A 21,670-nucleotide genomic window follows, 5' to 3' on the forward strand; every position below is an offset into this window, starting at 1 on the left:
ATTCTTCCAATGAGTAGCTTTTAGCTTTTTTTATTTGAATGTTGTAAGTATTGAAAATGAAAACAAAACAAAGGAATTAAGAAGTAGTTATCCATTGTTTATTGACATTTTTATCGCTAAAATCATTTGGGAAAGTTAGGAAGTAGAATTTGGAAGGGAAACTCCCACTTTAAAAAGTTTTGGAGAGGGTGGTATTTGGAGAGACTAAAATTTTAATGCAAAAAATAATTTTGACATTCATGAATGAAAGTTATTGAGAGAATGTCCACATGTGATTTCAGATCCATAATTTAATGAGACGTTGATTAATACTACTATATAAGTTTGGTGGGCTAATTCTCCCACCACGACATGGTTTTGAAAAAAAATATAATCAAGTTTGTGTGTAATCTACTCTTCCATTGATAATCGCAAATTTGACGATTTGTCTTGATATTAGAGCCAAGTTTTTTTGGCTCTCGCAAGTTCATAATAACAATATGATAAGCTCAAGGAGTGTTTAGAAAATGTCTACATGTGATCTCAAGGAGTGTTTAAAAATGTTGACAAACATATAAATTTAATGGACTACTCCTTCTACCATATGATTTTGAGAAGAAACCTCATCAAGATTGTTTGTGTACTCAACTCTCCCACTTGCGGTCGTGAGCATTCACAGGAATTAATCTGTTCAAATATCAATTTTCATTTTAATCTTATTATAAATTTCAAAATTGATAAATGAATAAGTTTTATGTTCTAGCCTTATATCACATTTAAATAAGAAAACTATTTCTCATTTTGACATTTTTTCTTACAATATCTCTCGTTTTGAAATCAATAGTATTTCTAATATTGACTCCATGGATAATTAAAAAAATATTTACTATATGGACTATTATGAACCAATCCTATGATGAGCGGATACCGGTATGATGATGACAATGACTAATATGAACCAAAATTTTTGGATAAATGGTAAAGGTTAGGAGAATGGAAAGAAGGAAACAAAAGTAGGAAGTTTTTCTTTTAGGATGTGTGGTAAATATGAACACATTAAGTTAAAAGAGAAGAGAGAATAAATGGAAGAAACCGAGGGAGGGGAGCTTGTTCAAATAGAGATCTTGTTTGAGTCAAAGGTAATTTAATCTAGACCCTTTATATGCAAGTAAATTTTGATTATCATATATATTCTCTGCTATTCCTGGAAAATCTGCTACACTTTCAAAATGATCATTATTTGTACATGTTGATCTTTTTCTCGATCTTGGTATGGAATCAATCCCACTTTTCACCATCAAATAGCTCTAATAATGGTGGGCTAATGCCATTTAAATACAATTTTATGTATTTAAATTGTTCTTGTTCCAAATTTTGATTTTTATGTGGTGTATGATGAAGCATAATTAAAAAAGTTGAAGCTTCAATTTGTTTGAGTAGAAAGATTTGGATTTTTAGGGGAACTTAGGGTTTGGGTTGAAATTGGAAAAATGGTTGAAATTGGGGGAAATTTCTGAATCTAGGTTTTGTGTGAATGGGTCACTTGGGGTGATTGGTGATAGTGTAAAGCTTATATATATATTTGAGGAGAAAGATTTGGACTTTTTAGGAAATTTAGGGTTTTGGATTGGAATTGTAAAAATGGTTGAAATTGGGGAAATATCTGAATCGGGGGTATGTGGAAACGGGTCACTTGGGGTCATTGATGATAGTGTAAAGCAAATTGCTGCGTTGAGTGTTGGTGGGTCGAGGAATTCAAGTCCGTTGAGTCGATCTGGTTCGAGGAATACTAGCCCGGTTGGTCGAATGGGGTCTAGGAATACAAGTCCATGTAGACAGAAGGTTGTTAAGACAAAGCCGCGGGGTTTCGATGAAGAAACGGTAGGAACATTTTGTAAAGCTGTTCATTTGGATGTTCGGATGGAGGATAGTATATGGGCAATGCTGCCTGAGGATTTGCTGAATGAGATATTAGCTAGAGTTCCTCCTTTCTTGATATTTCGGCTTCGTTCTGTTTGTAAGAGGTGGAACTCTATATTGCAGGATAGTAGTTTTTTGAAATTCCATTCCCAAGTTCCATCTCATGGTCCTTGCCTTCTCACATTTTGGAAGAACTCTCAAACCCCACAATGCTCGGTTTTTAGCTTGCCATTGAAAACATGGTATAGAATCCCATTCATGTTCTTGCCTTCATGGGCATTTTGGTTGGTTGGTTCTTCTGGTGGTCTTGTTTGCTTTTCGGGATTTGATTGCTTGACTTTTAAAACTTTGGTGTGTAATCCTCTTACGCAAGCTTGGAGGATGCTGCCAAGCATGCATTATAATCAACAAAGGCAGTTGATTATGGTTGTTGATCGTAAGGACAAATCATTCAGAGTTATAGCTACCAGCGATATATATGGTGACAAGTCTTTGCCCACTGAAGTGTATGATTCAAAGTTGAACAGCTGGTCGGTCCACCAAATAATGCCTGCAGTCAACTTGTGTTCCTCAAAAATGGCTTTTTGCGACTCAAGGCTGTATTTGGAAACACTTTCACCACTTGGGTTAATGATGTATCGACTCGACACAGGATCTTGGGAGCACATCTCAGCAAAGTTTCCACGGTCATTGTTGGACGGGTATCTGGTTGCTGGTGCACGGAAACGCCTTTACCTTGTTGGAAGGATAGGCCTATATAGCACCTTGCAAAGTATGAGAATCTGGGAATTAGATCATACTAAGCTACAATGGGTGGAGATCAGTAGGATGCCTCCCAAATATTTCCGAGCTTTACTGAGGCTATCAGCTGAAAGGTTTGAGTGTTTCGGGCAGGATAATTTGATCTGCTTTACATCATGGAACCAAGGAAAAGGCCTCCTTTATGATGTGGACAAAAAGGTTTGGTCCTGGATTGCTGGTTGTGCACTACAATCTTACAACAGCCAAGTCTGCTTCTATGAGCCAAGGTTTGATGCATCCATCTACTGACATTGAATTAGCTTCTTATCTAATAAATATTCTCTCAAAGAGTATTCTATAGGGATTCGTCCGTTATTTATAGTTTTTGATCATCTAAATTACATGCCCCATTGTCTCGTACCGACATGTTCAAAATATGACACATTGTGTATTTGATGTTAGCCATGGAGTGACTGTTTCATCATTCATGGCCTCATGGTGAGAATGTTCGACATACATTTCATAGTGCTGAACGATTTTGCTTCCCGACAAGTTCACTATGGCAGTGGGTGGTCAGTTGTTCATGAGGTACAACTAGCCATTTTGACTAGAAATAGTGATGAAGTGCTGATGCAACTTTTAGAATACAGTAGGTTGAGGCTGGTGATATTGTTAGTCGACGAGTAAACATTAAACTTTATTTGTGGAAGACTATGACATAACCTTGTTGTCTGTGCAATTGTTGTATATTAATAGACGATGTCAAGCATCCTAAGTCTCCTATCCTATGTAAATTATTATCAGTGTTATACACATCGGATTAAAGCTTTGACATTTTTGTCATTATATACAATTTTTAAGTTTTATACAGTTCTAGCTTGAAAATGTGCTGTCACTTATTTTACTTATCAATCTATTTTTCGTCAGTTTGTAATTTTTCGAGATATGTTGACAGTTAAAAGTTAGTCTTTTGTATCTAATTATTGAGTAGGATTCAATTGCGTGATGAATGAACCTTGATTTTTATTAACAATGCTACTTTGATGGTGTAATTTCTTAAATATTAAGAGGAGCACCCATATGTTGTGGCTTTGGCATAGTTGTTGATTATGAGGAACACCCACAATTATTCTTTTGTAGTTTGCTTACAAATACCTTCTAATTCATCATGGATCTTACTGATAGTTATGCATACCCTTGGAAAGCCTATTGGATTGATTATTTTTGGCGCTGAAAAGTCAATATTGGGTCTAGTCATATTGGCTGTTTGAAAAAATTAGATTGGAAACATTTCACTGATGTGAGCTGGAAGCGACGAATGCTGCTGTCTAGTGCCTTTTTTTACTGTGTGATAATTGTTCAAATATAAGGCTATATTGCATCAGATTGGCCACTTTGTAATGTTGTTTTTTTATAGAACCTATATTTTCTGCGTTGCAAAGGTGTAAAAAACTTCGTTTTGGGCGGTTTCGGGAGAAATCTCATGCTTTCGGCCGATATTTGACATTACGATATAATTGCATCACTTCTGTTACCACAAGCCTTTTTACTTGAGATACCCTTGTAGAATTTGTCCTACCGTACTATTTGAAAGAAACAGTATGTCGATTTTTCCTGCTATAAGTTGTGGATGTATTGTCCACCCATCAAGACTGATGATGAGGCTGCGTACATCTTTGCCTTCCAAGGGCTGCCATAGCAAGACGCAAATCGGATATTATTGTAATTGTTTGAGGTCATCTTATTGGAGCATGCTTGCTGCAAATGCTGTTTTTAATTTTTATAAGGTATAATGACTTATCTTGACTTGTTCTTGAACTTTTACTTGCAATATTTTTGAACATTGGAAAGTACTATATAATAGCATAATATGAATTTTTCTTACATGTTTATTACATAAGAGTACAATATAATGCTGCCTTAATTTTCTTGCTTGAATTTGTCGACATAATAATAATAATACAATAGAAGTCCTATATGAGTAGGTACTACATTGAGCTTCATGAATTTATAGTTGTGCTAGCTGATAGATGCTGATTGGAGTGCAGTCAATGGCATTCTGGCTGTAGGCTCTGCGTGCTATGATTGCATTTGCTGCTTGCGTTGGGTGGAAGGAGTCCCAGAACAGATAACGATCTCTCTCTGGACATGGTGCCTGCAAAGGAAGACATGTAAGTTCCCCTCCATTTCTGCCGTTTCCACAACAAGCCTTGTTTGATGTAGTAAACCCTGTGACACAAAACGTAGGCTCTAGTCAGAATATCTGCTTAAAGTAATGCCCAAATAAACTAAATTTCTGATTTTAGGGTCGCAAAAATTATAACTCCTACACTACGGTTCTCTTAGACAGAATGTCAGCAGTCCACTTTTTACTTAATAAGTTAGTTTTTGTATAGAAAATGTCAACACACCTATCTAGTTGAAAATTTGGCTTTTAAGTACAAATAGATACATTGTCATTGTTAGCGGTTCTTACTTGAAGCGTTGCCAATGTCTGTGGTTCTATCTGCTTTTAATGAGTGAGAACTAAGTTTGCTTGAGTGGTTAAAACAATATCACATAATTAGCTAATCTTCTTGCGAATCGCGAATCGTAAAAAATCAAATTATGATCGGTTTTGGGCTAAAAATTAGCCATTTTGAGTGAATAGAAAACTTGCCGATTTATGTTACACTGGTTAGAACTTAAAACTAATTACATTGTCATCGGTTCTCAAAAAAATTTAGGCTCGGATGAAATGAAAAAAGAACCCACTATTTGATCCTACGCGGACCATATTTGGGTAATAAAAGATTTAGTTGCCCTAAAGTGGCCATTTATGTTTATTAAGACGTTACTTTGAGCAATAACACCTATAATTGGTAAGAGTATCTTTTCAAAGTCATGCACCTTATGTAATATAATTGAGTTGATAGTACTTCTTACCATAAGTAGAAGGGTTGTGAACCATGTCATCGACGATATTATAAGTATTGTGATAAACGAAGAAAGAACCAGGTAGGCTATTGTTGAGTGTATTTGTCAGCTGAATCAGTCGATCGTTGAATAAAATGATCAAATTGTTGACGTTCTGCAAACAGCTACCATCACTTGATCTGGATAAGTAAACAGGTATACATCCAAGAGGACCTGTTCCTGCCAGTACAAATTTTCTTGCTCCTAGGTTGTACAATCTCTGTAGTCAATTTAAAGTTATTTTAGAACATAAGAAACAATTATAAGTCATTGAAGCTGATTTGTGTCGGTATGATATTGTTGTTATATGCAGTGATTTTATTGATTCTTTTAAGCATGATTTGAAAGTTGTCTGTGGAGAAGCCTTACAGTTATTTGAGTAGCAAGTGTGTCTCTGAGGAGATCAGCATATGATTCTGGACTGTACAGACGGCTGCTGGCATATCTGTCAGGTTGAAGGTAGTTGTTGAGGTAGTCGTTGCCTCCAATGTCGACTAAGAAGACGGCTTTTGCGAGGTACTGGGATAGTGCATCCGGGCTTTCGAATAACAGTGCTAATTTCAGCGTAAGAGTCTCCTGAAACTGGGATACCTGCCCACTCAAGGTTGTCCGTTGCCCCTGAGAAGCGAATAGTGTTAAATGCTGCACATCTTCACTTAATAACACTACAGGTAATACCGAGACTCTATAATTCTATTTTAGTTGTGTTATTCGCATTCACGTTAATCTGTGTGATTAACGTTAATCAAATTCGATGCTCGCCAGTTAGTGGAATTGGGGAATGAATACATCGCAATTTTGGAAAGATCACTCTTAGATTGTTTCCTCGGAACTTCATATTAACTAGCCTTATATCAACATTTCATTATCCCAATGTCATTATCGGCTCCCAATTTCTCGGGATATGGGGCGATTGTAATGTAATCCTTGTGAGTAAAAACAAAAATGTTTTTTTGAGTATAAAATTAAGAATTTTGAAAGACTATTAAGGGTGATTGGTGTTTAATTATACTTTAAAGGGTGATTATTAGCTGAAAAATCATTTTGAAACTCTAAAAACATTGCTTTTTGCACTTGCATATTAAAACACTCATGGAGCATAAGCAAGCTTACATAAGTTCTCCCTGTTTCTTCAAGTATCCCTGCCGCTGCTGATGCATAATTTATCCCTCTCAAAATATGCTTTCCGAATGATGTTATTGAGAAGTATGGTGGTATCAACGGCAATCCCAGATGTCGTGCTTTAATTTTGCACCAAAAAGAAATCAAGTCGGTATCAATATGAGGTTAGCTACGTGAACCAAAACAACTGAACGTGAATTCAAAAGCTAAAAGCAAGAGTCGGGAATAAATTTCGAGTTACCTCCGTAATCTACAACTGTAAGACCATTGCAAAACCTCCCCGTTGGGCCTCCGACGTCTATCCCATACGGGTAGTAATTCGCCTTTGCAATCGAGAGCAAGTAGTTATTATTTCCGTTGTCTATCAGCGAGTCACCGAAGATGAACATGGCGGGGGTGATTGGTACATCACCGAATTCTTCAGCATTTGCAACTGCAAAAAGTTCAGGTAACAATAAGCAGAGAAATGTGGCAGTGAAGATTACTCTTCTATTCTCCATTTCTCTGCACATTTCTCACTCTTCTCTCTCTCCCTAGAATCTTTCTTGGTTTCAGTTTACTTATGGCAGACTTAGCTTGACTGTGATTTATAATTGCACCAAAAGGTAGAGTTACTTTACTACCTGTTGGGGAGATAAATCTGTCAAGTCTTAGCTATATTAATATGACTATGGGTGGTTTTGTTTTACATCTTTTGGCATGTTTTTGATTTTGCAGTTACTTTGTACGGGTCGAATCTGGTTAGGGTTCAGGTTTGGGTTCGGCCAGACCTAGAGTCTGACCACCCTATATTTTTGTTGGACTCAGACCCAGACTCATATTTATAGGGTCTAAACAATTAGTATCCGGGTCTAGGGTCCAGATCTAGTTCTAGCATAAATGTTTTTGTTTTTGCACACAAAATAATCAAATATAAGTATAAAAATTAATGATAATACGTTCGTATAAAATCTATCAAATCATTTTTACATTTACAAGACATTTTTAATGTGTAGTAGTAATACTCACTACATTCATCAGACCTTCCAACTTTCAACTTCAAAACAATCTAGTTGTGTAAGCTATTTGTAATGTGTTGTACAAGACTATTTTTATTTTTATTTAGTCTATGGGTCTGATCCGAGTCTAACGAACATGGATCCAAACCGAAACTCAAACATGGAACACCTAGATCCAACCCGGCTTGGACCCGTAGGCCATTAGGCCGAAAAAATTACAGACTTAAACCTATAATAGGGGTCGGATTTGGATGTAGACCTTTGGGTCTAACTGTCTAAGACCCATGCCCATCTCCAATGATATATAATTGCACCAAAAGCTTACTGTTGGGGAGATAAATCAGTCGAGTCCTAGCTATATTAATATGACTATTGGTAATTTTGTTTTGTAACTTTTGGCATGTTTTTTATTTTACTGGCTAACTTCCGGGTAAATGATAGACTTTGATCCACTTTATGATTTATACATAAGAAATCTAGTTGAGAAGCATTCAATTTTGCTAGTCACACAGTAAACATAAGAGACAATTAACAGTAACACACTTATATCATGGGTCATATATCTGCAGAACTTGTAGGAAAATGATAAAAATCAGAGTAAATGCACATAATTCCTCTTTGCTTGTAGTTGTGTTTCTGGACCTGCCCTTGTTTGCTCTGGGTTGTACCGAAAACTAGATAGGTGGCTTTTATGGCCTGTTTGGTTATCGATACTAATTGGTGGTAATGGGAATGATTTGCACTGTAAATTTTTCATGATATGTATCATGTCATTCCCATGGTAATGAAAGTTCATAAAAAAGTTTTTTTGTTCACAATTTTCCATTATCACCTAATATCACATTTTTAAATGGTAATGCATGAATTTTGTGAAGAAAATGGAATTGTTGAAGGAGGATAAGCATGAGCATTAAACTGTCAAGAGATATTCCTACAAAAATTACACTGACTTTCCATTATTGTTTCCCATCATTTAATACTGATCATCAAACGGGCTGTTAGTGCTTTTTCTTGTAATATTTTCTTTTTCTTTTGAATTCTCCTTGTAGTTCTGCTGTTGGCTATGGGGAGCTCACAGATGACAGAATTGCAGAAATTATAACATTGCCTTCTTATGTGTTTATTCCTGTTACTGGGTCCAAACTTATGGGTAAGAAGTTGGCTATATCTTCCAGTTTAGGAACAATTCAACCAAAAATAAGTTGATGATTGAAGTGTGAGAGGATATGTATAGTATAATTTATCATGCCCTTTACACGAGTACCTTTTGTTCTAGAAGTGTAGATGCATTGTCTTTGGATATCCCGTTAATGAACCAACACAACCAACTTTTGAGCTGATGATTGAAGCCCCTAGGATATGTTATATAATCTATCATTTCTTGGACCAACTAGTAACCAAAGTAGTAGTTAATATCTGTAGTAAAGTTAGATGGACATAAATGTATGTTGTCTGATTTCGTAGTGTCATTGATAGCAGATTAGAAGTTGTCTCGCCGTTGGCGATCTTGATCTGATAAATGGAAATGAGTACTACAAAACCTGGTTCTAAAACCATTACTATGTGTAATCTTGTCCGACTTAAAACCTTGAAGTTTTTCATATATGGCATATGCATATTAAACCTATATGCCCGGCACTCGAGTTGAGGAGCTCTTTTCGATCGCAACCTCCTCGTGATGAGTGTACTGGTTTGTCTTCTTTTCTACCCTCCCCAAACCCTTCCTTGGACGGGTCTCATTTGGATGATGATGATGATGTAATAAGCCTATAACCAAAAATTTCCTACTCTTTAACTTTAGGCAGTTGTTCAACCCACCCCAAATCTACCAACCAACTAATTTTCTGCAAGTTGTTCAGATTAATAATTATCATCTTGGAAGACATCCAGGATCTTGTAGATGATATTCAAATTCATTCAACCACCTGTATTTATTACTGTGAGGATTTCACCCTATTCTGACAAATGAAGAGTTAAATCTTGTCAAATGCAAGTTTTTGTTCTTATCCTCTTTACATTGGGTGGGCATGGCCATGGGCATGCTACACCTAGTAAAACCTATTGGTAAGAAAACCCAAAACCGGACCGTGTTTACGTTATAGGGATGATCGATAATTGATTGTTAACTGTTGAAGTGTTAGTTGTTGGTTGTTAGATGTTTATTAGAGTAAAAGTCAGCCAACATGATTAAAGCTTTCAAGCCTAAAGCTGCTCGAAGTAACCTTTTCATTTTAGCTTAGTAGACATTTATCAAATAAGTTTTTTGTCCGTTTGACCAGTTAAAAGCCAAAATTCAACCAATAAGCAGCAGAAAAAGTCACCAATAATTTTTTAGTTCATCTAATCCCATGCTAGTAAGTTTAATTTTATACGCTTTAGTTTGATGCTTATAAGTACTACCACATAGTTAAGTTCACTTTAGTTATAAAGAAATGGTCTAACTCGAGTATGATTTAAACTTAAATGAGATATCAACATAGATCGGAACGACTCAATTATCATATCTAACTAGGGGATCAATAATCCCTCTAAGTTTGACATTTATAGAAGACAGATCATACATGTACTAGCTTGGTGGCTAGTGTTGCAGGGAATTCAATCCTCCTCCTCATCTATTCAGTATCCCGTACAAGTCAGGGTTTGGGGGAAGGAGAATCGCAGACAGATTATACCCGTGCCCCTCTAAGGAAAGGACAAGTAGATATGCGCACAATCATTTTATCCTCAAAAAATAGATTCTCGTAAAGATAAATCATCTGTAGCGTACAACATACATTAAAACTATAACTGAATTATAATAGACTAGCAAAAAGGAATTCAATATAGTTTGCATTATTGCATTAGTAAATCACAAGGCTATATGAATATTTGCAGGTGGATTGTAAACCACACAGCATAAGACCTTCTACAATGAAGCAAGCAAGGAAGGTGAAGGTGAGAGTTTCATTTAATGCATTGCTTCCTACCCTTTTTCTTGGGGGAAATTGATGAAGATGGACCCACTTTCTGTCATGGATCCTCCTTGCCAAAAATCATTGAAAATGGTATAAGAATTCAAGATGTGTAAGATTGAGATCATCTAGGAGTTAAAAATTCAAAATTTTTGTTGTTGTAACTTGTTGAGAAGATTGGTGTTGTAAAATTTTTTCTATGTTTTCGGCAAAAATCTCCAACTACTCGACTAAACCATGATTATTGATGTGTATTCTTTGTTATTTTATAGTTAATGAAGGCTGGTTTGAGGCTTAGAGCCAAGGGGAGTACATACATGCATGATGCATGTGGTGATCTTTTCAAGTGTAGATCAAAGGCAAATAGGGATGGTCATGGGGCGGGCCTGGAGCGGGTCTGGCCAGATCCTGATCCGAACCCTTTTATTTTTTATAGATTCAGAGCTGGATTCGAATCCTAAGGGTTCAAAATTTTCAGATTCAGACCCAGACCCTTCGAATCTGATGGGTCTAAAAAAAATCTATTTGATTTGTCACATTTGAACTTTTTGTAAGTCATTAGTGTGCTTTACAAATATTAAATACTAATCATATATATATATATATATATATATATATATATATATATATATATATATATATATATATATATAGAAAAGTCACAAAATAGTAAGAATGTAAGACAATATAATACTAATTTTGTACTAACTAGCATATATTTATATATTATAGATATAAATGGAAAATAAATGGAATATTAGGATGGGGTAGAAGTCAGATTAATACAAAAGTCACAAAATAGTGTAAGACAATTTAATAATTACAAGGGTCTGGGTCTGAGTCCGAGTCCTAATTCTCGGACTCAGACCTGGACCCCCTAATTATTTTTTAGATCCAGATCCGACTCGAATCTGGTGGGTCTCAAAAAAATAAAATTCAGACCTTTAAAAAGGAGCGGATTCAGAGCGAGTTCAACAGTATCATGGACTCATGACCATCCTAATTGTACCACAAGTGAGCTAGATGAATTTTGAATTGGGTCATCAATCATATCTCCTATCTCATCAACTTAATAAGAACTAGCAAATTTGGGTGAAATTATCAGTTCGTCTTCAAGAAATTGACACCATTATATACAGTATACAAATTAAGAAATGATGGGGATTATTTGAATTTTGTGAATAATATAAAAAAGAGTTGAATTTATAGGTGAGAATAAAAGTGAATGACAGTAATATTTATTAAAAAAAAAAATTATAGAAAAGTAAAGAATTAAATTAAAAAAGTTTGACAATTTTTTAGGATACTAATTTCTAGAAATAGTAAAGAATCACCTATGGGCTATAGGCTATAGGCTATAGTCTATAGTCATAGGCCTATTCATATTATTACCAACTTTTGTCGTAAAATTATAAGGTGGAAATTACTAAAAAATAACAAGATTATGATTCTATGTCTAACTAATTCATCAACAAACAGGTTACTAATTTTAAAAATCAGCAAATAAATCCTAATAAACCAACTTAACCACGCTTAATGATTGCTGTTTCTCTTTTCCAAGTTTGCCAAAAAATTATGTCACCTTTATATGTTGTAATTTAAAAAGCATGAATATTGACACACATAACTTTAACTCTGAAAATAATTTATTAAGTAGCTTATTATTGTTCTATTATTCAAAGTATTATTAAGTTTAACAAACTTTTAATTATTAATTAGCAGGATCGTTCCAATGTAGAAGTTGTTAAATAAACTGACTTTATCATTTAAATCGACTGTATTTTCTATATATTATGTATTTCACAATTTAATGTTTTTAGGTACTTTAATCTATTAACTTAATTTTTTGCTCAATTAATTGTTAATAAAATATGCTAATGTTTATTTTCATATAAAAAATCAAGAAATTCAAACATGCATACTCTATAGTTCAAATAAAGTAATTCAAGCAAAGGAGAATCTAAGCTTAAACTTTTTTTAGGCATAACTTGAATTATTTGATTAAAAACTTATTAATATTGAATTGTATGACGTATAATATAGAAAAACAATATTTGAATTGATCTGTATATATACAAAATGATAGATGTTCAGCCAGCTTATTCTAGTATTTTGAATCCGCCCCAATTGAAGAACAAAAAATCATTCCAACTTGCGGTAAATGTGATTAATTGATCATAATCAAAACGACATAATAATGTTGACCCAATCACCGATCATACACAATCAATAAAACACAATGCCAACGTTTTCTCAATATGCTTGTATTAGGAGGTGAGTTGTTTTTGCTACAAATAATAAACTCAATTAATTTTTGAATATAAAAAAAAACTAATATTCCTATGCTCTATATGACATACATTATAAAGCTATTATTTGACTGATGATTTCTTATTAAAATTTAAAAAATATTAATTGCATCTATATTTAGTGATATTCATTTTTTTTAACAATAAAAAGTATTTGTCATTTACGATTTTCCTATCTAACTCTTAAATATCAATGGAGTATATAACACAGCCTAAAATTTCAACCACCAGCTAATTAAATTTTCAGCTGATCTCTTGATATGGTATTAAAAGTCAACATAACGAGAGGTCACAAAATTAAATCTCAGACCTCTCATTTCAATTGAAGTTTATAACGCCGACTTTAATGAGAGTCTATATTATATCCACAATTCTAGGCCAAAATGTTTTCACATGAAGAGGTTATATTATATATAACATAACTCATAACTTCAATCATTAACTTATTGACTTTATTTTTTAGTTATCAGTATATATTTGGCTTTGAATATCATATTTTTCTTCCTATTCCATTGTTGAATAACTATTTACACAAATCTAAAAAATAAAATTTTAAAAGGAAAAATATTGAAAAAATGGATTCATTTAGGTTGGCCGGCTCAATTTTCACGGTTTATCTACTTTTGCAAAAGTCCTAAGATCAAACTCCTAAGTTCATGCTCATGCTATTACGTAAATAGCTTTAATTCATAATTACATATTACTCCCTCCTATGTCTCTTTGAGTTATGCTATTGAAAATGTCATTTCAATTATAACATCTTTATTCTTTTAATTTATTAATTCATCATATATTAATCAATTCCTTCTGCTTAATTAATTCAGATGGAATCGATATAAATCATGCATTCATGACAAGATCAATGGTATGTTCTCTGTACAATTAGTCTTTGTTTGCCTGAGATGTCATATTCAGCACTTTTTGATATAGGAGTATGTCATTGAAAATTATGTTTTGTGTCGGTTAAAGATTAACTATTAATTTTATAAGGTAAAGTTTTAAATTTGATTTTCACCTATCTATACCATAAATTTTTTCTAAACTATAAGAGTACAAATTTAATACTTTATGTTAAAATAAACAAGTCTTTTTAATAAATTGTTTTCATTTTTTCACCATAAGATATCTAGATAGTACTATATAAAATGCATGTGACTTGATATATTTACAAGAAACCATCATAGAAAAAATTTAAACCGATGAATAGAGCTATAAAATATAGTATTTTTTAGGTGATTGATTTTAGAAATTTCAATTTTAATCTATATTAAGAATTTGCGTTTTTCAAACAAATGTTCTTTTAAAGAATTTTGCGACTCGTAATGGTCATATTTTAAAAGGAAAATAATGTCGAAGCCCTTTAAATGAAAACTAATATAAAGGTTTGGATTTAAAGGAAAATGAAAGGTAAAATATACAAAAACTGATCAACAAAAGGTTGAATTTATATAATTAAAATTTTCAACATGTTTTGTATACATGTAAATACATGTGATTAAATATCTAATATATGCATATTAAAATGAAGCAATGAAATTTCGTCAATCGTCACTAAAACTAATGAGCTTGCTAATTTTTTCGTAGAAGTATTAAATACCTGATCGATCAGGATCCATAAAGTATCAGAAAGCACCTTATTCACATATACTCATATACTTTTTCAACAAGAATTAGTTTAGTTTTAGCATATACTAAATACTATTTATTGGTAAGCAGCATTCTAATTTTTGTTACAATTTTGTTAGGAGGATAAGATGGTGTTTAATAGTCCAAGAAGCTCAAAGCCAAACAACCTTAACAAGGCAATCACTCCTATCTCCCAGGATAGTAAGAACTTACCTAGGAAACTTCTAGAAAGTGCTAATGAAGAAATTATGACCTTAATGAGAACGGATAATTATAGACTAGGGCCAAAGCAGCCACCAGTACACAATTAATTAGCAATCATAGTTTCAAATGCAAAGACAAGAAAGCATGGTTTAATTCTTAAACTTTTTTTTTTTACATGTATCTGAAAAAAGTAAAATATGTTTCAATTGAAATAACATTTAATTGTCAAACTATTTTTTTTTTTTTTTTTTTTTTTTTGCTTTCGTTATGTTGGGATGGTCGTCTTCTTTTCTCCTTAAGAAAATTACTCATGATTTTATACTCTTGTTGGACCTTTTATTCTTATAAATATAAATAAACACGATAAATTATTCATGCTTGTCGAGATAATATTTTAACTCTTAATATCTTTAATTGTTCTTAATTAAAAATTATAAAAAGTTGATTTATAGAGACAAATCAAAAAAGATTTCACATGACTGTGTTTAACTTACTCCCTCCAATTTACTATTAATGTCACATATGCTTTTTAAATATAGTCTTAATTTGTATTTTATTATTAATGTATAAGTTAAAACATAGTCAAGTGAAGAATCTTGTTTAATTCGTCTCAATGCAAAGATTATTTATATCAACTTTCCATAATTTTTGATTATGCACAATTAGAGATATTAAGGATTGAACATGTGTATTGGATAGAGTGCATAAAGCAAATGAGACATTAGTAGTTAATTGAAGGGAGTATAAATTAAAAATAAAATACGAATTAAGAGTGATAAGTAAATAGACTGAATTTTTCCTATAGACATAAGTGAAGAAACAAAGATATTTTCTTGAATATGTTCAAAAGTTACTATTTTGCAAAATTGCTTTCGGAAATTAAGGTAAGTAACTAAGTATAAGTTTAAATAGAAAATTGTGAGTCTGATTCCACCGTTAATGTGAGAATAATATCGACCGAATAATTTATAAGTAGTTTTATGAATGGTACCCAATCTCCTGAGTCGATCTATGATTTATATCAGATGATTAGAGTCGACTCTTTTTATTTTTTTAATAAAAAATGTAAAGATTTATTAGAAGGACATTATTATTGATCTTCAATCCAAATAAAATTACGATTTTGCCCTTAAATTTAAAATTTATTTAACTAAATCTCACTTAATAATACTATTACCACTTTAAAAACATTATATTTAAAGTTTAAAAGAACGTAATCCCGAACATTTTTATCGCGATCCTATATATATATTGAATTTTCAGTAGCGTCCTTGCATGATATATGAATTCAAACACGGCACTATTTCTCTAAAATCTATCTAAAAACGTTCTTTGATTTTAAACAAGCTGATAGCTGGAATCGATTAACTATGGCTAACGAAAGCGACTATGAATCGGATCAGGTACGTACTTAAATCGATCGGAATGGGTGTTTTTTTTTAAAAAAAAAAAACGGAGGAGTCGCACAAAACGTGCGACCCTCCGTGGTCCACACTCGCACGTTTTGTGCGACTCCTCCGTTTTTTTATTTTTATTTTTTATTTATTTATTTTTGATTATTTACATTATTATTATGTAAATTATATAATATTTTTTTAGTAATTTATATTATTATTATTTAATATACGTTGTATTAAATTATTTTGTTTTGTAATTTATTATTATTTTCTTATTATTATTATTATTATTATTATTATTATTATTATTATTATTATTATTATTATTATTATTATTATTATTGTTATTGTTATTATTATTATTATCATTATTATTATTATTATTATTATTATTATTATTATTATTATTATTACTATTATTATTATTATTATTATTATTATTACTATTATTATTATTATTAATATATTATTAGTATTGTTATTATTATTGTTACTATATTATAATAATAATAATAATAATAATAATAATAATAATAATAATAATTATTATTATTATTATTATTATTATTAATTTAAATAATTTATAATTTGTATTAGTAATAATATTATTATTTTCTTATTATTAATTTAAATAATTCATAATTATATATTATTATTATTATTATTATTTTCTTATTATTTAAAATTAATTTGTTTTATTATTATTACAATTATTTTATTTTATATTTTTTATTGCTATTATTTTAATATTAATTATTGAAGTAAATTATATTTTTTATTTAATATTAATTTGTATTATTATTGTTATTTTAATATTAGTTATTAAAGTAAATTATAATTTTTATTATTTTTATTATTAATGTTTGTATGTATAATTTTTTAATAACCTAATGTATGGTTTATTTTATATTTTAAATTTGCAGGACTTTGAAAACTTAGGAGACAATGTAGATTACTCTGGTAGATTTGTTACGGATAGGAAATTTGATTCCGTAGATGAATTACATAGTTGGGCCGATGAGATAGCAATAACAATTGGTTTTCAATTTACACGTGCTTCTTATAAACAAAAAGAAATACATTCTAGAGTTAGTTTATATTTAAGATGTCACCGCTATGGTAATATTAGGGGTGATTTGCATAACCTAGATAATGCTGCCTGACCTGGTTCTAAAAGTAGAACATGTCGGTGCAAATTTATGATTGTAGCAAGTAGTCGTAAACCAGGAGAAAGACTTTGGACGGTGAGGGTGTGTCCTGGGGAAAAAGGTAGACATAACCACCGTTTTTTAGTGTACAGAGATGGTCATGTAAGGGCAAATAGGTTGAATGTAGATATTCGGCAGCACATACAACAACTTAGTGCAACCGGCATGCAACCTGCCTTTATCATGACTTCAATTAGAGAAAAAATTTCTTATTTTTTAACTAGTATGAATCAAATATACATTGTTAGACAGTCAATTAGAAGAGAAGAGATAGAGGGTAGGACTCCCCTTCAACACTGTCTTTATATGACCATAGAGCATAATTACGTGGTTTGGACAGACTTGGATAGTAAAGGGGATTTGAGCAGATTATTAGTTGCAAATCCTACCTAAATCCAAATGATACGTACGTGACCGTATGTTGTGTTGATAGATACAACGTACAAAACAAACAAACAAAAGTGGCCACTGTGTGAAGTAATCACAACTTCTTGGTTGCGAGATGAGGCGGTCGTTTCATATTCGTGGGTATTACAAGGATTGAGAGATAATTTTTTGACACAGCTCAGACTCCTAGGGTCATTGTCACTGATCGAGATGAGGGTTTATCTGCAGGTATTCGTGATGTCTTCCCAGGTAAAAAGGTTTTGTTGATTAATTATTGTCGTTCTCTGTATTGAATATGTTTTAATTATGTTCAATGTTGTGTTTAATGTAGATGTGCGGCATTTGTTATGCATATGACATATTGTCAACGACACTAAGAACATGGTGGACAAGTTGTGTGGCGGGAAAATAAATCTACAAGGGCAGATATTCAGGAAAAGTAGATGGAACCCCTTGGTTGAAAGTTCTACACTCGACGAATTTGAAGAGAGATGGCAATCGATTGTGACTACCTGGTCGGTTAGGAACAGAAAGGCCGTTCGATATTTGGCTGGAACATGGATTCCACTTAAAGAGAAATTTGTGCGTGCATGGACGAATGACTGTTTACACATGGATAACCAGACTATCAGCAGAGTTGAAAACCAACGCTCGTCTTTCAAGTATAATCTTGGTAGCGGTAATAGCTCATTTGATACCCTGTTTAAAAGGGCACACGCACAGATAACAAACCAACAAGCCAGGATCCGACAAGTGCTACAGGAATCCATAAATTCTATTTCAAGGTTGTTGCGACATCATTTCTTTAGACCTTTATATCGCCATGTATCTATGTTTGCCTTGGAGCAGTTGCGGCTTGAGCATAACCGTATGTTAGATTTGGGTGATTATGTACTTAACAAATGCGTTTGTGTACTTTAACACACCCATGGATTGCCGTGTGCTTGTTATTTATATCTGTCGATCGATTCACAAGGTGCTTTGTATTTGGATGACATTCATCCATTCTGGAGTACTTTGACGTACACAAAGGTAGGAGATGACACCAACGAAGGAGTACGACACACAAACGTCGATGACAAAGAGTACTTTCAATCATTGGTCGATGAAGTCTTAAAAGCTGATCCGGCTGTTGTACGACGCTTGTCTCAGGTACTTGAACATGAATTATACCCTGGAAAGTACTCATAAATAATATTTAAAAGGAAAATAAAAATTTGATAATAATAATAATAATAATAATAATAATAATAATAATAATAATAATAATAATAATAATGATAATAATAATAATAATAATAATAATAATAATAATAATAATAATAATAATAATAATAATAATAATAATAATAATAGCAACACAATAATAATAATAATAATAATAATAATAATAATAATAATAATAATAATAATAATAATAATAATAATAATAGCAACACAATAATAATAATAATAATAATAATAATAATAATAATAATAATAATAATAATAATAAAATTAAAATCAAAAACAATAATAATAATAATATCAATATTTAAAAAAAATTAAAAATAATAATAATAATAACAACAACAACAATAACAACAACAACAACAATAATAATAATAATAATAATAATAATAATAATAATAATAATAATAATAATAATAATAATAATAATAATAATAATAATAATAATAATAATAATGATAATAATAATAATAATAACAATAATAATAATAATAATAATAATAATAATAATAATAATAATAATAATAATAATAAAAAAAAAAAAAAAATAATAATAATAATAATAATAATAATAATAATAATAATAATAATAATAATAATATTAAGTATATTATTTCAAAAAATAAAATTTTAAAAAAATAAATAAAAATTTGGTGAGTCGCACGCGACTCACTTTTTTTTTCCTTTTTTTTTAATTTTAAATAATACGATTCGAATAAAAATTACCTCGATTTTTTTGTTTGCGGATTGAATTCCTTAGCTTTTACTCTAAAAATTTTATATTGTAATTTTGTTTTTGAAGTGTGACAAAGGTATTATTTAGTGAGATTAGATTATATGTAAGAAATTTTAAATTCAGAGGCAAAATTATAATTTCATTAAAAGGGTGATAATAAAATAAAAAGACTAGCCATGTTTAAGACTTTTGTTACTATAAAGCATTTGGGTCAAAAGTTTTGTGCATACTGAAAGACAACTTTAAACATGGACATGTGGCAAAATCGAAGACAACATCATTCTCAAGGTGGTCCATGGGCTAATTAGTTGGGGAAAGAGCCCTCGTGTTGGCCGGTTAACTTTAAAAACAACATTATTTTTGGGAACCTTGATTTTTACAAATTCAATGCAATACTCACTTGCCATGTTTCTCAAGCTCTCATTTTGATGCTAATATGATTCTCTTCTTTTGGGGAAACTAGCAACTCTTGCTACTATTACCGCTAATTCTTCCATCCATCAATAATATTTTATATTATATATTTGACAGAGATGAGAAAAAACTAGGTGATAATCGAATTTAAGACTTTGCTCGCAGAAAATAATATTTGCTTCAACTAATACATGATCTGATTCTCACCCATAAATCATAAATTTTTATTACATGGTGGCGATGAGCTAGGGAATAATCGAATCCAAAACCTTATCTGGAGAAAATTAAACATACACGTTCTAATAAAGACAAAACTCGATTCATAACTAGAATCATATTTTGACTAGAATGTTTATTTTACAACCAATTGCGAAAAAAATATACAATTGCTTATGCCTCTATGCTTTTCAATTTGTTACACTGATAATTTACTTGTGATTTTTTAATTATAATTGTAATTTTTAATTATAAATTTAAGAAAATAAAAAGGCCGAAAGAGTATCATTGTAATAAGAATTTGACTGGATCAAAATATATTGAATATTGTGCTCATATTGGTTTTATGTAATTTAAATTCATTTTAAAATCAGATTAGAGTTGGATTTAATTACAATTCTGTAAAAAATAATATTTATAGTAAAAAATAATACGTGCAATGCATAAGTATACCTAGTTTGTGAACTAATATCAAGTATGCATGTACAATTATTAAAGATTTTTTTTGAAGCAAAAGGTCTCATCATCATCATACCCGGTATATGTTGTCCATAGAAAAATCATGAGTAGGATTTGGGGAGGAAAGGACGGCAGTAACTCATACCCAGAAAGAAAAGCGCGACGAAAAAGTCCCTCGAGGAAAAACAAGAAAAGTTCCTACTACGAAAAAGCCACCTCCACAATAATAATAATAATAATAATAATAATAATAATAAATATGAGAAAAAGCCAAAGAACAACAACAACAATAATAATAATAATAATAATAATAATAATAATAATAATAAAACAAAAGGTCTTTTGTTCAAAAAAAAAGGGTCTAATATGTATAAACAATTGCAGCTTTAAATGGAATCAATCTCTGACTTAAAATCAAGCATTGACCTTGTGAAACTTATCATTGAATTTAATTGGAAAATCGAATCTTATCTTAACTGGAGTAACTATCACTCTCTTCAAATAATATATGAGTTTAATTCTCATCTAATATTTCTTATTTTTCGGGTTCATATATTGTAATAGAAAAATAAAATTAACTCTTGGTTAATTGATCAAATAAATATCACATGTATAACAGGCTAACAACCCTAAATCTGCATTGTCACTGATTAATTAGTTGAATATAAGAGTATATATAGCATGCCTGTTTCTTTTTGTTTGGGGGGTTCTTTTTTTGGGGTTAGACATGGATCAAAAATATATAAAAATTTTTAGGTATTATTTATTTTACGGTTATTGACAGTCTTAAGCTAAAAAAAATACTTAAATTAAAGTCA

At 31.2% G+C, this 21,670-nt stretch overlaps 2 protein-coding genes across 2 annotated transcripts; one reads left to right on the top strand and one right to left on the bottom strand.

Moving 5' to 3' along the window:
• Window positions 1–906: 906 nt before the first annotated feature.
• On the top strand, window positions 907–3,525 carry LOC130802160 (F-box/kelch-repeat protein At5g15710-like). The gene has a single exon (XM_057666073.1). The coding sequence runs from the start codon at window positions 1,621–1,623 to the stop codon at window positions 2,947–2,949; it is 1,329 nt and encodes a 442-aa protein (XP_057522056.1). The 5' UTR covers window positions 907–1,620; the 3' UTR covers window positions 2,950–3,525.
• Window positions 3,526–4,398: 873 nt separating this feature from the next.
• LOC130802161 (GDSL esterase/lipase 7-like) lies at window positions 4,399–8,506 on the bottom strand. The gene is made up of 5 exons (XM_057666074.1): window positions 6,959–8,506; window positions 6,709–6,836; window positions 5,965–6,213; window positions 5,566–5,815; window positions 4,399–4,869 (listed from the first exon to the last, which is right to left on the bottom strand). The coding sequence occupies exons 1-5, from the start codon at window positions 7,227–7,229 to the stop codon at window positions 4,649–4,651; spliced, it is 1,119 nt and encodes a 372-aa protein (XP_057522057.1). The 5' UTR covers window positions 7,230–8,506; the 3' UTR covers window positions 4,399–4,648.
• Between the last annotated feature and the right edge of the window lie 13,164 nt (window positions 8,507–21,670).

The sequence above is a fragment of the Amaranthus tricolor genome, chromosome 16 (assembly GCF_026212465.1).
Source record: "Amaranthus tricolor cultivar Red isolate AtriRed21 chromosome 16, ASM2621246v1, whole genome shotgun sequence".
NCBI classification, from domain to species: Eukaryota; Viridiplantae; Streptophyta; class Magnoliopsida; order Caryophyllales; family Amaranthaceae; genus Amaranthus; species Amaranthus tricolor.